At 40.7% G+C, this 18,655-nt stretch overlaps 1 protein-coding gene across 8 annotated transcripts in view; it reads left to right on the top strand.

Moving 5' to 3' along the window:
* The window catches only part of LOC119737003 (RNA binding protein fox-1 homolog 3-like), a 57,848-nt gene that overhangs the window by 13,184 nt on the left and 26,009 nt on the right, over window positions 1-18,655 (top strand). For 7 of the 8 annotated variants that reach the window (XM_038211059.1, XM_038211056.1, XM_038211054.1 and 4 more), the window contains exons 2-4: window positions 861-1,232; window positions 14,218-14,379; window positions 14,969-15,022. In XM_038211059.1, coding sequence (XP_038066987.1) covers window positions 861-1,232; window positions 14,218-14,379; window positions 14,969-15,022 — 588 coding nt within the window. The remainder of the gene's footprint in view (window positions 1-860; window positions 1,233-14,217; window positions 14,380-14,968; window positions 15,023-18,655) is intronic. The other variant, XM_038211055.1, reaches the window with a different exon arrangement.

The following is an 18,655-nucleotide window of genomic DNA, read 5'->3' as shown; positions in this document are numbered from 1 at the left end:
CATTTATCTGCTAAGCGCAGAATTTGCTGAGGTTAGATGTGTGCTTAGTACAGAAATTAGTTGCCTGTGTACAATTCCAGCATTGTGTACATGTAATATCATTATGACAGAGAGCTCAGTGAATAAACCTGAAAATGTATTTCTCAAATCGTACACATCAGTCATCTAGTAATGGTCAAGGAGATTACAGACTAAGAGTTTTGGATCATTTGTCTGAATCACTAATTATATACAATGAATGGTTAATTGGCCCTGAAGTAAGCTGGAATTGCCAAATCTGACATGTACATTTACTGGCCAAAACAACAAGTGATATTGCTTGAGGTTGGTCTCATTTTTTTTTCTTTTCTTTTTTCGCTTAGCATATGAATTTAAAGAGCAATATTTTCTGTCGCCAGTCCACTGCCCATTGTTTATTTTGACAAAGCTCGAACTGTGAAAAATTCCGCTGGTTTTGATTGGCTACTGTTAATGATACTTTGATGGCCGAGCATGGCCACGCCTTCGCATCGCTAAGAACTTGATGGAGATACCATCTTTGGCAATCCCTTTTGCATCGGTGGGGCTGGGGGCGGTTTCGCGGCGACCATGCCCGGTCAGGTTGCATTCGTCAGTGACTCCAGAGTCAAGAAGCGAAATACCACGTGGCATTCTCCATGTTATTGATGAATCGGAATGGGATGTTCCAGATCTGATTTGAGGCTTCGGAAACCATTACCAGATTGAAGCTGAGATTGTTTAACTGTCGTTCGACCAGACATGTGGCTAGAGATTTTGGAATTTGATTGATTTTTTTGGATATGGGGGATATTTTTTAAGTTGGAGTGTTAACGATGGCCGTTTATCTCCCTTGTTCACAGCAGCATCCGATGCCCGCCATGGCAGGCCAACACCAACTCCCCGGCCAGTTGGCCGCCCAGATGCCGGGCCAGCTCCCCGCTGGTCCCTACCAGCAGCAGCAGCCCCAGTTTGCCCAGAACGGCCTGGAGGGTTACCAGCAGGCGCCCCAGATCCAGCCCCAGTACACCGCCACCGTTGTGCCCCAGCCAGCCGACGTGCCGGCCGTTTACACCCAACCCCAGGAGGGACCGGGTCCCCAGCCCGTCTACAGCCAGCCCCAGCCCTCGGGGGAAGGGGCTGCAGTGGGGTTCGTTCAGGGACCGCCGCCCACTGTCAGCGGGGAGCAAGCCGGGGCCACGCCCACATTCAGCCAGGTACTGGTCAGGAATTACGTAAGAATGTTTCAAATATTTTTATTTTGATTCTGTTTCTGTTACTTTCCTTTGTTTTGTGTTGGTGTTTCCGTTCAGTATTTCAGTATTAGTATCAGTACTTCATGAATAGAGTTTGTTCCATTTTTAATCAGCATGTACGCACTGAAAGCAGGTTCAACATGTAGAAACTTGTCATTGCTTGAATCATAAAATTTGCTTGTTGTTAATTTTAAATTTTTTATTTAAAGGGGTCATGAAATGAATTTTTCTTAGGAACACATTTTGTGCAACTTTCTACTCCTCTTAAATGTATTAAAATTATTGGACATCCCCTTTTGGTTAATTTTATTGAAAAGTGTACCTCTGTAAACTTTAACAAAATGTCCATGCTTTTCAGGACAACTGAGCGCGCTGTTGCTATGATGTCATTTCAGAAAGACACTGTTCAGATGAAGGTTTTTCTGTTTAGATTGTGAACCCAAAATTGTGTTCATTGAAAACATTTGTGAGAACAGTTTGCTCATTGGCTTACTGCCATGCACGACACAACGAATCACCAAAGAAAAAGAAAATCTACAACAGCAAAATATCCAAACAATTTGGCAACTTTTGGTGCTGAAATACATGTAGCTGCAACATAATTATGACGTCACATAATTATTTGCTCATGAATATGGAAATTGCAGCATAAAAACCAAAAAGCCACCAAAATACCCTTGAAAATGGCAAAATGAAATTTGAAAATAAGGTTAAATGGGACACAGACCTGCATTGTCAAGGATGGCATTAAAAAAATTACATCGCATGGGCTCTTTATAAAAAAAATTTATTCAGTTTTTGATTTATTTAACTACATGTACTTTATTTTGTTCCTTTTTTCTTTGTTGGTTGCTTGTTACAGTTCAGCCCCGTATATTATTAACCCTAACCTGTTACTTTGAAATGAATAACTTCAAGAAATTATTTTTAAAAATTACAAAACAAATTGAATATCAAATTATTCAAACATGCACGGCACTATCACAACGCCACTGTAATAATCATGAGTGTAATGATATATGCATTAGTTTTAGTCTGGTCTTACTGGCTTTAGGTCATTATTCTCTTGTCACCCTTGTTTCACTTGATGGTACCTGAGCGTGTCATCATTTGTCGTCGCAAACGATGGCACTCATTTACTACATCCATCACTGGTTCCCGACACCCACCCATCACCTCGGAAACAATCACTCACATCTAATTTCGGAGTCGCTGTGGCATTGGTTTTTAAGGAGTGTTTACTGTTCAAGAACGCTTCCCTACTAAAATATTTGTGATTATGTGGGCGGGCTGGATCAAAAGGTGTAAAATCACGTCGCCCCCCCCCCCCCCCCCCCCCCGGCCCCACACACACACACACACCCACGTGTGTAAATGCCGGCAATCGTGGACGCCCCATTGTCCCTAATCCTCTTTCCTTTGTTTGTACTCTAACTTTTTAGCGACAGCTCTCATTGGTTTTGTACACGATTTGAGATCGTGGCATTCGGTCAATCGTGGATGTATTGTTTGCGCCCAATTCTTTTGTCGTACGTCCCCGATTGCCGGTGTTTACATACTCACACACACACACGCCCCCCCCCCCCCCTTAAGATGAGTACCCTGGCTACGCCGCTGACTATGACGGCAAGTTCTTTAAAAATCATTCCTCGTGCAATTTTCAAAAAGCATCCCGAAAATTAGATTCCTTTTCTAAATTTTTTTTTTTTTCTCTAGCATGCAATTCAAAAGTTATTCACTTTGGAATGAGACCAACAAAATTGGCCAATGTTTAGTTATTGAATTATTACTTGACAATTTTGAATTATTGGCACTCTCATGAATGATTCATGAACTGGTTTTTGTCTCATGTTCTCCAATAGGCCTGGGCGAGTAGTGGATTTTCCTACCCGAGTACTCGCAGAGAATTTACTTGCGAGTAGTCGAGTACTCGCAATTAGTTGACTAAATTCCCATAAAAACAGAAACGATGGCATAAACATTACTAATTGGGAAGTTACTACGAATAAACGGCGTGCAAGACACACCACATTCTACAGCACTGAGATATCCTAACGATGCAAATTTTGGCTTATTTTACTTCAAAATTTATTTGTTGAGAGTGCTAGTGGAATCCCAAGGAAACAGATGGAGGTAGTCATTCCTTTATTGCGGGACGTATTAAGACAAAAGACAAGTTTGGCGCAGAAACCACAAATTGGTTACTTTTTTCTAAGTCAGAATTTAAAAAGACAAATGCTACTCGCCAGTACCTACTTCTACTCACACCAGGACAAGTACGGCACTCGAGTAGATGAAAAACCACAAGTAGAGCAAGGGTAGCAAGGATACTTGCCCAGCACTATTCTCAAACACAACTGTCTGTCCAACCATGGTCCAACATTGTATCTACCGGGTACTTTATGAAAGTACTATGATTCGTGTACAGTAATCAACAGGACGTCCCTCACAGGTGTCATGACTAAGCTCTAAGGGAAATTGGATCCGGGTACAACGTGTGAAATCACTCAGTTTGGAAAAGTCAAATCCCTTTTCCTTAATTTCACATGGTCACTAATGACTACTGTGACCTTTATCCTTTCCATTGTTGCATGGCATTTAAACCCTTAAACAATGTCCTGTCTCTGTGCCCCAGTTAACTTTTTTTTGTTAAAATATGTATATAATATTTAGACAAAGGTTAAACCAGAAATTCAGTGCCACAAAATATCAAGCACTAAGCTTCAGGAGATCAGTTTTTTAACAGCTCCTGTAAATATGCAGTGTATGAAAATTTAACATCATAACTCCAATTGCTGTTAGATAATGTGTTAGTTGCTCCATCTTTTGTTCAATACACGTATAATTGAAAGCAACTTGTCAGTTTTCCAGATTACCAGAGAAATTGCATAAGAACTTAACTTTTCTTTTCCTTGCACCCTACTTTCTCGAACTCTCGAACGCTTCGATTTTGTATTGAAAAATATACCCATCCATCTTTTCTTTGATTTTTTAAAAACAGGTCTTATTGCTTTCCACAAACTTAATCCAGCCCCCTAAGACCGTTTGATTATCTCCACTGACAAATAAAAGCTTAAGCAGTTCAGCTGAACTAGAAACTTAAGATGATGAACTGAACTACATCTGTAGGCCTGTCATGATATGTCATCCCCTTTTGGACATAAGAATAAATAACTTGTGCGATCTTGGAGAAAAAAAGGCGGCTTAGTGCTGTGTATTACTACTAAGAAGATAAAAAGGGTTGTTTTTCTTCATTTTTTGAATTTTTGTTTTTGATTAGCATGCCTGAGAATTATTTTTCGAAGCTAAGAAAATATTCCATCAGTTTTGTATGTCAAATCTGGCAATTTCCATGAAGTCAATAACCCAATGTGGGACTGAATCAAGGGATGTTCAAATTCTCGGATCGCATTTGTTCCACATGTTGACTCCACTCCACTTCCAGTGCTCAGACTTTTTCCCGTACAGACCACCTTTAAGTAGCCAATATTTTGAATGAGGGGGGGGGGGTGGGGTGGGGGAGGGGGTGGTTTCATCGTCTAGATATTTCCGTCTCGGGCCGAGGGGCCTCGGGGTTGCTGAAAGGGCGGAACGAGATCTGACGATATCGCTGGGATGTTGGGTGAATAAAGGGCTTAGGTGGAGCGGACGGGATACGGTCATGATATCTCCAGAATCGATGCGGACTGATTCCAGCGACTGATCATTTGTAATAGTGCTTTTGGAGGTTTTGCATAATTAACCTGATTTTATGCCGGTGACATAGTGGGGGCCTTTTGACAGTGCCGTTGGAGCGTACCTCGTACGAGCTGCTTTATCTCAGGTGCGATTTTTGCTCCTCAAAGTCGGACATTTTTGCTCCTCAGACGTTTTGAATCTGGCATTGATTATTTCAGGACGCTGTCATAACAATGTTGGGACGGTCCAAGTGGACTTTGGTTTGGATCTTCGGGAGTAGAACATCTCTCCAGCTGTCTGGAAAAAAGTGCTTACAAAGTGCGTTGTACTTTCTGCCTGCAGTATGTATCAGAATGTACATCATCTGTTATTTACCAAACATAAAAGGGCAGTTCGTACCTCACGTCAAAACCACATGCAAAGGGAATTTCATGTCGTCAAACTAGAAGTATTATTGTGATTGCCTTAACCTTAGAGAAAGCCTCTGCTTAACAAATTGAGTTAAGTGAGAAACAGGCTGCATGTATGTGTCTACTGTTAAACATCATTTTGCAATTTCCGGAAGATGAAAATTTACGCGAAGTGCTGACACTAGACAAAATTGGCAAGATTCATACGCAGGCAATGTGTACAAGTACATGAAGCAGCCATCTTAGATCCTGTTCTTTGTTATTTCAATTCAGTAACAATGAAAGGTCTACTTACCGGTATATGTATCCCAGTGGAACAAAACCATTGCCCTCTGTAATGGCCGTTACGCATAGTATTAGAATTGTGTTGGGCTTCCTCCCAGTTACGCGTACACATGTACAATGTAGTGGGATACTTCAGTGTAAACCCTTGCTGTTTAATTAAAATTCCCTGCTTGTTCGAAGTACAATGTACATTTACTGAGCTGGCTAGTTTTTGGGAAAAGCAATTTTAATCAGAACTCGGAGTATCCCTGAAGTCTTATGTCGGCCTAGTTCCATAATTATCGCCCCTGTGGGGGTAAAGAAACAATTACGTAAATGGCGCACTGCTGAATTTTGACTCCAAAGATCGGAAAGCTTAACTCGAGAACATGGTGCATGTCTAAGAAAGCTTGCATTCTGCTATCAATCGAAAAAGATTTGCAATTTCAAACGTACATGGATCTTGTCGCATTGTGAATGTCATGCGTGGGACAGCATTTTGGTCTTGAAGGACACATATATTTGCAGTCTGGAGGCAAGCTGCCTCAGAAATCATGAGCTTACATGTACGTGTACATCTACGTGCTTGCAATTGACGATTGGGCAGAGACAGAAACTCAGAATATTTTACGACTCCTGGTCCAAGTTTATAATTTGTGATTTCCCAAAGGCAATTTACATTGTGCTCGGAGAAAATTGCCTACAAATTATATCAGCAGTATACAAAGAGACATGTGCATATCACATCTTCTCAAAATGCTGAGGTTGAAACACAGGATTTTTTCCTTTTTAATTTAGGGAAAGCGCGACATTTATTTCCTGTGAGATAATTAACAGTATAGAGTAACCGTAACTCAAGATCAGTGTGCACTCATTTGCGAGTATTGAATGTCTCATTATGTATTGCTGGGGGATATTTTACGGTAAGGATTTACTTGTGAAACTTCCGAGGAACTTACAAAATTTTTCTCTCCAATTTTATTGAGGACAGAAATACACACTGTACAAACATATTTTGTTATCGTGAAGAGAGGCACATTAACATGTGTACACATGCGTGTACCAGTACAGTATGCATGCACTTGCATTTCTGATATAGTGCCACAGATGCGAGAGCATTAATGGCGCATAGGCAGTGTCTCTGACTTTCCATGTCGCACATGTGTGTACTATGGATATGAAATAACTTTCAGTGGCACAGCTGTCTTTCTTGTCCAAACTGACGTCCCCTCAAAACGGAGACAGAAATAGCTCGTCAGGAGGAAGCGCATCACATGTTGCCCCGACCGTCTCCGATACGTCTCTCCCTAGCTACGCACTCTCCGGTAATTAATTCGGGACGCGAGTAATTCAAAGACTCCTTCACGTCGTGGCAACTGTTTCAACAGCGCGCGAGACCAGACAATTACGTCTAATCAAAGATGCAAAGCATCCCCACATGGTCTCTGTGATAACTTGAAACCTCCCCCCCCCCTTCCTACCTCCCCAAGCCAATGGGCAGGCGACGCATCTGTATTCTACTCTCGTGACAAAAGGGCCAAGTATGGAAGAACTCTACGAACTATTACGATAATGATGATGATGATGATGACTATGACAAGAACGAAAAGGAAAAAAAAAATTGAAGCAAGGACTCGGAAACTTGATCTCGCCATAACCCTTGAGAAGTCAGATTGTTTGCCGGTATGAAGTCAGTCTGGGCAAACGATAAACCGGAGCCAGTCGACATCATGACTGCTCCAGGAGTGGGGGTGACATCTAGTCTGTGGCAGAACTCCGGCCTGAATTTTGTCGTCTTTCCGTCGGCGTCAACGGAGAGCAGGGAAGAAATGATGCCACTGGTATGTGAGTTGTGCTACATGTCCTGTGTCTTAATTGTCCATTTTTGGGGCTCCTATTGACGCTGCATGTACACAAGTCTCGTACATGTATGATACTTGTGTTGTTCAAATTCCAGCCAGCTGTACTAGTCATGTTTAAAAAGGTTATATCTTTTTTACATAGTTATGTGTAAAGGCTTGGAAACAATCCTGTTACACTTTCACTCTGTCACAAAAACCAACTTCGCATGACTGTCATGTGTAGGTACATATGCACCAAACACTTAGACAAGAGTGTGCCTGTTGTAAATATTTCATTTGTTGAATTTGAACACAGGTAATCCTGACACTACTGTGTGCTGATGCTTATGTGATCTTTAACTTTTGTAGTATTCCTGGCCCAATTCCATATTCTGCTAAATTCCTCCAAACAATTGCTTGTGTCAACTTGAGTAGAAAACAACTTGTCTTGACTGTCTTGACAAAATATCATTCCTGTTTGTATGGTGTGAAGTTAGTTCTTACTCCCCCCCCCCCCTTCGGCCCTTTATCTCTGAGGCTGGTGCATGCTTCCTCTGAATGTGAAGCAAATTTGATGTGACAAAATATTCGAAGCCAAGTTTGACAAGATGTGTTCAACTGAATGACGCAAACTTTTGCTGTGATGTCACAAGTTGCTTTCACAGGTAGTATGAACCTGCCCCTGGGCTCCATGCGTAAAGAAGAGAGGGCACTTTTTTACCACTTTCAAGAGTCAAGTGGACGTGTCACACTGTGTGTGCGTACTGGTGTGCAACTTTGCATATACAGCCTGTCTAAAAAAAAATGGAACAATCGAAAACGATTTTTTTTTAATATTAAATCTCGTTTTGAGCATCACATTAAAGAAAAAAGACCAGGCTTTCCAATACTTTTTGTTTCATCTCATTTGCTTTTGTCAATCCAGAGATAACTCCAGTTTACTGCGGAACACAAAAATCAAGTTTGTTTCTTTTGCCAAGTTGCAATCTTTTGGGAGCTTCAAGACAGCATGGCACAGTACTCGAAACAACTCTGCCCATGCATAAAAGTGGCACAAAATCAATTTTGGTGTATCGCACTAAATTGATTATATCTCTGAATTGACAAAAGCAAATAAGATCAAACAAACACTATTGGAAAGCTCAGTCTTTGTTCTTTAATATTATGCCAAGTAAGAATGACTTATTTTGAAAATTCATATTTAACCAATTTTTTTTCTGATTGTACCATTTTTTTAAAGACAGGCTGTACATACCGGTATAAAGCAAGTACCTACCGGGTACGACTAAGTTTATTCTGAATGTGCACAAAGCCAGTAGCCACAGTGAGTAGCGTGAGTGTCCGGTGTCATCGGCAATGCGTTCCAATGTCTCTCCCAGTGGTCTCCCCCAACTCTCCCTTTCTTACCGTTGAGGGGGTACTTGTGCACGGAGCCCATAACCTGTGACTTCCAGGCAAAGCACATTTTTGTTTATGGACCTGCCCACTGTACAAGGACGATTGGGGGAAGCGGTACATGTACTTGTATGATCTCTATTCCACATGCAAATGAAAGGTGTGTGTCAATTTTTCAAGCATTTGTGAACAAACATTGAACTCAAATTTAGGCACTCTAAGATAAAGGGTAGAGTTATGCAAAGTAATTTTGAATGCATGTTCATGTAGCTACATAGCATTTTTCAAATGCATGCACTCTACCTATCGTACGTTGTACATGTACATGTGAACATGTTTTAGTTATGATTGAAACGTTAGGCCCTCCCACTTTTACGATTTAAATTCCAGTGATGAAGGCAAAGCAAAAGAAGATGCGTGATGGGTTGGGAGCAATTTGTGGTATTTAACTTTCAGCCTTGAGTTTTTAAAATTAGACTTGTTTGTCCGACTATTTTGTCTGGAGATTATTTCTTCGGCCTTAGTGCCAAGGTGGATCATTACCGGAATCTTGATCTTGATCTACCGTACGCGATGGTTTAAATTACTGCACTAAAACCAGATGGGATTCATCTGGGTCCTTGAAAATATCATGGGTTACCGGCTTGTTTCATCGCGGATATTAAAACGTGAAGTTGATACCACGGGGATCTGGAGCCAGATGGTTTATTTGTTGCAAAAATGTCTTCCTTCGCCACACATGGCCGACAGACCTTTACCAGTGAGATACCAGATCTGCATCCATCATATGACCGCCTTCTCAAAATTGCGTTTCCGGATATTAAAAAAATGTCATCCTGTCGAACGGCACGATGATTGATGCGCAAGGAATGGAGGCCAGACTCCTCCAAAAGAAATTTGCGTAGTCAACCGATATGATCACAAGATATCAACGGTGAGGAATAGCGAGTAGTGTTTGTTTGGGATTGAGGTTGATGATTATGGTGTATACACCGTGTCGGTTAATAACGGATTCAATCATTCGTGAATTTGGGTAATAAAAATGGTCTTCGGCCGTAACGAAGAAAGACACGTGGAATGTGTTACGCTACATAGAGATCCACAACGGTGAAGCTCGCACTGCACTTCAGAGACAAAATTGACTCTTTTTATTGATCGTTACTGCTCTGGATCACTGCTACCTGTATGAGTTTCCACACTTGGTGATATAAAAACCAGTCGGTCATGCAATCTAGAGTTAAGTAAGCAAGATGTTTGGCTGCCATTTACCGACACTTTTAGGCTTGTGTAAGGGCCCGTCTCAGTTCATATCTTGGACGAGTTCCAGACAAGTTACGGACATTGTATCGGGTATAAGTTGCAGGATTCTCAACAACTTCCCCGCATCTTCCCACAATGAAGTTGTTGATGTGAATCAAGCAGTTGCTAATGAAGTTTTTCCCGGAAAATATCCGGGACAAATGCAGAGCTTCTTCTTGACAAAGTGGATGATTCTACATGTACCTTCAACTTGTCCGGAACTTTTCCCGGATATGAATTGCGATGGGCCCTGATTGATGCTTGTCTTAAATTTCTTTCAGTGTGATGCTTTGCGAAGTCTACATTCTAAATGTATCATTAACCCTTAGGCCCCCCCCCCAAAAAAAATAGTCGGTCTCTGGTCAGACCGAAGTTCCGGAATTGATGCGGCGACGCGGTTTTTTGGGGGGGTTTTTTGGTGGCTTTTTTTTTAAAGCTTGAATTGTACAGACAAGGTGGGTACTATTTTGCTTTTTTGTGTCCTGATTATACATTGGTGTCCTCCATAATTTGCCTTGGTGCCCTTTATCATTTGCCTTGGTGCAATTTCCCCATTCCTTGGTGCTCCTTGGTACAAAAATTTGAGGAGGTGCGGCAACAGAGGGCACTGTTGTAGCTTCCGTATTAATTTGAAGGAAAAAAAAAGGTAACGCGCATGATTAAAATCGACGCCCGCGCTGACCAGAGACCGAGTTTTTAATTTTTTTACTTTGGCCTTACCTCCCCAACTCCATCAAAATCCATCCCCCCATTTTAGTGGATTTTGGGGGACTTGGTCCTGCAGGCCTGGTTTGACTCAATATTGATGGATTTTGGTGGACTTGGTCCAGTACTTACTGAAAGACAGTTGCTGCTCTGAACAAGTAAAGGTTGTAGGAATAGTCAACTCTGAGATATTTCCACTTCTAATTTGTTTGATTTCAAATTTGCTTCATTTTAGAAATGAGCAAAAAAAAAAAATATTCATTGAACCTTGTTTTCCTAACTTTTCTGCAAGGAATTGGTTGGGCTCATAGCCAAACCTAACAATTTTGAATCGAAAAATACAATGGACAATGCAAGTCTAGAACCCAATCTTACCATTTCTCTCCACACATTCAATGTAACTTAACATACTAAAGAAGCAATACAGAAAATACTTACCACCCCATACATGCAGTTGAAATCTACACAAAGACCAGACATTTAAACAATAAATATTGCAGTTTTCGCTGCATGTACTGGTACATGTTGCCTTTAAGATGTTATGATAGATGTTGGACAGCTGACAAACTCAAAAATGCACAATGTAGACATCAAACTCTCATATTTGACAAGACAACACGCTGTAAATGTTTATAGTTCAACAGACTGCCCTTAACTTCCCCGGGTAGTCACTGATGGCTCTGCCAGACAAACTGAATATCATATTCAGGGCAGGTCATTAAAAGATACGATGCGGAGCCATTAATGGTAATCCGAGGGTACTGTCTCGGAAGGTTTGAGGAGTGTTTCGCCACACGTCGGCACTCGGTAGGCACGAGAGCATGCAGTCTGTACAAGTCTGGTTTACAGTGACTCTGAGGACTCATTCTCAACACGTTTTTCAGACATCAGTGATATTGTGGAGTTCTACTGAAGTTTGGGTGTTGCAAGTAGTGTTGCACGGATATATGTCATGGTAGGCACCTAGACGAATGGTGAGCCAGTTATATTCCAAACTTCATGATTTGTGTACAATCACTTGGATAGCCATTTGAAATACATGTTGTGTGCATTCCTGGGTTTGTGGTAATGGCTACGTCTTTGGTTGTGGCTGTGATTTTAGGGTATGGCACTGTTATGGATATGGCTATGTCTTAAACTGTGGCCAAGTTCGGGCAAGGACCATTAGTCGACTAGTGGTTGATTTGTGACGTACCTTACGCCTGCGCACTAATAGCAACGTGCGAACGTCTCTAGTCAAACGCTGGTCAAAATATCATCGCAAAACTTCTGGATCCTGGCTCTCTGCTAGCGTTATGAATGCGCGCGGCTTTTGGTTACCAGCGAAGCAACCAACCCCAGTAGGCTGGTTCCAAATAGTCGACTAGCGTAGTCAACCACCGTCGACTAGACAGAGTTCGGGCAAACGTTAGTTAACCATTGGTCTACTATAGTCCTTGCGCGAACTTGGCCTGTGATTATGGCATATTCTGTCCGTTATTACAGATACATTTCATCTATTTACAGATGTTTTACTGTGAGTTATGGTGTGGCACCCTAGGGGCTCTGTGCACCAACAAGAGAGGGATTTTTTTTTTACCACTTTTGAGAGCCCCGTGCCCCGTGGACAGCACACACTGCGTGAGCGTACTGGTTAAGTACGCACAACTTATTTAATTCAGAAGGTGCACATAGCCATAGCGTTTTCGCTTGAGCATCAGGCGTCTTCGGCAATGCGTTCGAATGCCTCTCCCGGTTTTCATCACCCAACTCTCCCTTTCTTACTGTTGAGGGGGTGCTTTGTGCTCGGAACCCATACACGTAGCCTCTCACCCCAATCTGTTTAACTGAATCAAATTTGTTAGATTTTTGCATCATCCACAGCAGCTAACTCACTGCTTAGCGAAGAAAAGTTCAAAGTTGGTACCCAGTATGACTGGTAACCACATGCAACAATATTTTTATCCAAATCATTAACACCACCATGCTAGGCTGTCTTTGCACAATGTCACAGATTTTAGGTGGGAGGAGATCGTGCGAAGTGCCCAGATCTTATTTTTCCCCTGCTTCACTGGTCATAAAGTTTCTCATGAATATTGACCGTGGTATTTTTGTACATCACTTTGCTTGTCCACCCACACTGAGCTCTTGGTGTGAGGAAAAGGACATAAAATATGACCAGACCCCTCATCCGCTGTCAAGTTTGGTGACAAAATGACCTCAGGCCCTTTTGGTCCTACTTCCTGCCCCCGCCCCACTTACTTTGGACATAACTCACTTTGTCATGCAATTTGGCATGCACAAATATTTTAGACAAGGTGTTATTAGCTGGTAAATTTGCCCATATCTTAAGACAACTTTCCCATAAATTATGCATGTGTAACACATCCCTCAGACTGTGGGTGGGCCTACACCGCGTTTTGGTGAAGTTTTTTATTGTTTAGGCAAACTAGGACTGAGTTATGGGGATTTCTGCTGTCCCCACAGCGTTTTCGGTCCCCACAATACCTTGTACAGATGAGTGTATGTCCCAACAACTACGGAACAAGAATTCATGCATTGCTCTGGCGTTGTAGTCGGCAGATTGTGTTTACATGTATGTACGAGTCCAGCCAGAAGAATAGCGGTACACAGGCATGCCACTTTTCCTCTGATCCACTGATTGCCCCGGTTTTTACTTCTCATGAATGCCATTACAAATTGAGAAATACTGTACAAAGTCTTGTGTGGTTTGGGTTTCCTCGTTTTCTCTGAATTCTCAGTTGCATACCTGGGTACAGGTACATGTGGCAAGATACATACGTACTCTACTCATTTCATCTGCCCTGTTTGGTTGTGTCCAACAGATGTGTTTGTAACACATCTATTGGACTGTGGATTGTGATGTTGTAGCCAATAGGATAGTGATACATGTGTCCTTGGGCAAGACACTTTACCTATTTCATCTCCCCTATTGAGAGTAAGGCGCCCTCGGTTGTCCAAAAAAGCATAGAAAATTTTAAATGTTTAACGAAGTGCACTTTTGAATAACATAAAGGGATGTCAAATAGTTTTCATACGTTTAAGGAGAGTTAGAAAGTAGCGCAAAATATGTTTCTCAGAAAATTTCTTTTCATGGACCCTTTAATTACTAAAAAGTGTTTTTAGAGTTAGTGAAGAAAATTGACATGAACGGGACTACGGGATATGAACCTGTGACCTCTAGAACACCATACGGTTGCTCCACCTTTCCCAGATGTTGTTCATGACGGTGCTAGTCAGAAGACCTAAACTCTTATTTTGATTTCAAGCAAAAGTATTTACAATTTCCTCTAAGCAGACTTTTCTTCTTCAACTGGTTTTCAAAATGTCTTAATCATGTCTTCTCATATTTTTTTTGTCTCTCTGTTGCAGGGTGAGCAAGTACAGACATCACAAGCGCCCCCAACGGGGGAGGTGGGCCAGGCCGTCGTGCCGGCGTTACCCGCCGCCAAGCCTGGCGAATCGCCCAAGAGGCTTCATGTATCAAATATCCCATTCAGGTTCAGGGATCCAGACTTGAGGGTCCTTTTCGGGGTAAGCATGACTGCTGGATAATTTTCTTAGTCACCTAATTGTCTTAGGGAACCATTTCTACGATATTTACTTACTTTTCTGTGTTGCCAATTTTTCCAACTGTGCACTCAATCAACAAAAAAAACACTCCAAGTAAGACTTAAGTAAGATAGGAGAAGGTTAACTTACTTAATATTATCTTGACTAAGTATGTACAATGTGTGTATGCGGTCATCATGACCAAGATTTGAAGGACAAACTGTTTTCCTTGATCCAATTTCGCCATATTTTCAAAACCAATTAGTGCCATCGAAAACAGAAAAAAACGTAATTGTCTGGTTCAAGTTGGATTTTCTTCACCATTTCCCCAGTTACATGGTTAGTTTGAAACACATCTTTTACCTGATGCTCTTAAGGTGAAATCTAAAGTAAAAAAAACAACAACGTATTTTTGAGGGAGTATATATTTTTTCATGAAGTGACATAATAAGACTTGTTTACCCCACACAGTTTACCCCACACATGTACATCTTCCCCACATTAAATGGGTTGCATCTATAGCATCTGCAATGTGGTTTTATTTTTAAAGTTTGTCAAATTCTTCTTGCAGCCCTTTGGTCCCATCATCGATGTAGAAATCATCTTCAATGAGCGGGGGTCAAAGGTGAGTCCGCCCTGTTCCAAGTCATGTGACCCCCCCCCCCCTCCCTCCTTCAGTCATGTGACACCCAATCTGTCTCAATTCTTTGGCATGCAGTGTGATGAAACTGAACTATCCCCTGAATGCCGCATGATAAATTCCCGAATGGACTTGCGGAATGCAGCTGATAATTAAATCGGCTTCTTTTTGTTTTTATGGTTTTTAAATAATTTTTATTATTCAGTTCTTTTGCTGTTCAGTTGTTTGACTGATGCATGCGTTTCTGACCGATAAGAAATCTGAATGTGCTTGGAAGCATGTTGTTATGAAGAGTTTTATTTTTTAAAAAGAAATAATCCGATGCTTCTTGGAGAAACGCAATTCCTCAGACTTTTTGAGATTGTTGACATAGGGTTGGGGTCAAGGGTCATGGCAACAATCGAAAGGTCATCTGGCTGGTGGAATGGTTTCACTTTCTGTTTCCAGTTTTAACATTTCTGTCGGTAGCAGTGGCTGCCAAGATAATCGCTGCCGGTGACTCCCGCAGTGATATTGGAAAAGAGTCCGTTAAGACATTGTGTAAACGGACATATTTCAAGCATTGCAAATGTGTACTCTTTTGCCGGCACAGTTGGAGTTTTGTTCAATTAATTCTGAGTGCCAAGACCCTTATTCACATTTTTATTTATCCAAAATTGAGAAATAGAAAACCTGGTTGCAATTTTCCACGAGAAGAAAACTTGCCCACGAACTTGATTGGTTCAGCTGTAAAGAAATGGCAAATATGGCAAGCAAGGTTTCACATGGCTGCTTTAAAAAAAATATATACAGCTAAGAGATAGCTGTTGTGGCTATCAGATTGGCTACTGTGGCTTATGTTTTGCTTACACTGTTTGCCATAGCCACTTGGGCGACTTTAGGACTATATTTGCCAATTCTGGCTACTGAACGGAGTTATTGAAGAAATTTAGTGGCCATTTCATTTGCGTCTTTGCAGCTGTATGGGTTGAAATATAGCCAACTTGATGCAGAGAAATACAACTACTCATGTTTTTGAGAGGAAATTGAAACAATTTAAAGGAAGTCTGAGGAATAGTTTGATCAAAAGCATGTATTGGATGAAACTTTCAAACTTACAAAGTGACTTAAAACTGACGTTTTTGGTTTGTGCATGTCGCATTCAGTTCTCAGATTTTAATTTTTTTTTGGCCTGTGATTGATAATTTCTCTCACAACTTGGTGAAATAATCCAGTCTCATGTTGTGGGCAGGGAAAGTTAGATTCAGGGGAGGGAGGTGTCACCAAAAAGCTACCTGTCTCGTTGTCACTGTCTGGGACCCTTGAACGACTTCTTATTCTTGTTAACGTACAGCACACGTGAACAGTGTTGTTTTTTGGCGGGGTGCACAAGATGGTCGCTTGATTTCAGAGTTTATCTCCTGTCATTAAAACCCACTCAAAAATTCACTGCATGTGATGGATTGTGTCGCTTTTAGCGGAAATCTGATCCGCTTTCCAAACGACAGGTACATTACTTTGCATACCACGCACCAGCACTCTATCTAGCAAGAATGTAGTTTCATCAGTGTTCAGGGCCTGAAATTGGATGTGAATGCTTGGGACTCATAATTGTTTACACCTTGTGCACTTGTCCCAGAACTGTCTGTTTTGAGTTCTTGACGAAGCGGTCGCGTCTTGCCCACAGGTTTCTGTTACAACCTAGGAACACAAAACCAGACGCACACGACCTTATAAGTTGTACACAGTCTGTTTTTCACAATGTTCTGTCCTGTTAATTTCATATCAAAACCAGACAGTGACAATGCTTTGGGTAGACTCGTTGGTTTTTCAAATTAATGAGAAAATGTCCCCCAAATTATTCTGGCTACGCTGTTTTTTTTCTTCACTGAGAACTGAACTGCACACTAGAGTGATTTTTAAAAAATTGGTGGAAATGACATTCCCAAATGATTGAAGCTGATTGAATTTAAAACAAAGATAAACTGAGGATTAATGATTGACACAAAAGGAGAGATACATAGGTTTCTTCATAATCCCTCATTTTGGCTGCGTTTCACCATCACGCCATATCATTCATCAAAAAAATCACACTTAAATTTCACTGCTATCTCCTCTAAATATTTCTGAAACTTGGTTTGGCCATTAGCCACCACATTTATTCAACAACTACAACAAAATGAAAAGAAATCTTTTGGTGGTTTTGTTCTTCTCTTATTAGCACGTCCAAATGTGTCATCACAATTTTGGAAGATAGATGAGAGATCTCGCTCCTCTCATCATGATTAATCATGATTTTTCTAATTGGAAACCTGAGAGAATTGTACAAATTATTGCAAATTCTTTGTTGGTTGTGTACATTTACAAATTGTTTTTATGAGAAAAATCTCTGAAACCAGAATTGCTTTTGGAATTTGTCGACACTTTTCAAGTAAAAAAAAAAAACAACTTTGAAACAGACAACAGTGTAACTATTTTTTTCCTAAAATAAATAGCTTCTTTTCTCAACTGACGTTGATGTACAAAAACAATTTTGATATATGGAACGAAATGAACAACATTTTGAAGGGAAGCCAATTAACAAAAAAAAAGGGTAAATGTTCCGTAAACCTGAACTTTGGGTATCTATACACATTTTATGCATGTCCCCGTTCGACACTGTAAAGCATGGGGGTGTGGCCTTTTGTGCATCGGTGTATATTTGTTTGGTTTGAAGTGCATAGTGTTTGAATGTCGGAATATTTTTTTATTTTGAGATTTGAGTTTTAGTTTTATGCACTTGTGTGAATTATTCTCCATCTGATTGAGCAGCCACAACTCTTTACGATATATTTGATAGTTTAAGAAGAAAGGACGCACATGCGTGTATTCAGTAGAATTAAAAAATAATAAGAGTTCATATTGTAGGGTTGAAAATTACGTGTAGGTAAACAAAGTATTTTCAGCATCATCAGCAATTTTGAAATTTTTCCTTTTGTAATCTACTGTGTGAGAATGTGTTACTATTTCAGTAAATATACCAGTACTTGGTTTTTTTTAATTGTGGGGTAGGCGTAAGAGCTTGGAATATTTGTTTTTTACAAAATGAATGAAGATGGGTGAATAGAACTCAAAGAAGATGAGTCATATAAAATCTAATATTTTATAAACAAATCCAACAAATGTGGTCTGGGGGCGAGAGGGTCAATTTGTAAAGTTCCACTCATACAGCTAACGATACACACATTGTAAAAAGTTTAGATCTTGGACCTTTTCAGGCTATCTTAGGCCATTCTATGTAGAATGAAGACTGTGAATAATAGGGAGTACAAATTAACATTTCCCTTGATGGAGAGAAGCGAGTGGCTTAGGAGATTGCATAGGTCTTTTCATAGTGTGTAGGAAAGGAAATTAAATGTCAGTTATACTTAATGATGCTGAGAAGCAACAATGCTTTTTTCTTTATTTGCTGTCAGTTATGATCAGGAGTATTTTTTTCTACAGTAACAAAGTAAGGTTATACATGTACATGTACAAGTACCCAACGCAAAATTCAAGAAGTATTTATCATTTGCAAGCTCTGTTTAAAGGGATTATACAACATTTGCTTTTGCTGTAATTTTCAGAAATGGGTGGATTTGGGGGTCTAATTTTTCATAG

The sequence above is a fragment of the Patiria miniata genome, unplaced genomic scaffold (genome assembly GCF_015706575.1).
Source record: "Patiria miniata isolate m_02_andy unplaced genomic scaffold, ASM1570657v1 HiC_scaffold_3, whole genome shotgun sequence".
Taxonomy (NCBI): domain Eukaryota; kingdom Metazoa; phylum Echinodermata; class Asteroidea; order Valvatida; family Asterinidae; genus Patiria; species Patiria miniata.
The sequence above is the reverse complement of the archived record's forward strand: the minus strand, read 5'-3'. Positions and strand labels throughout refer to the sequence as shown.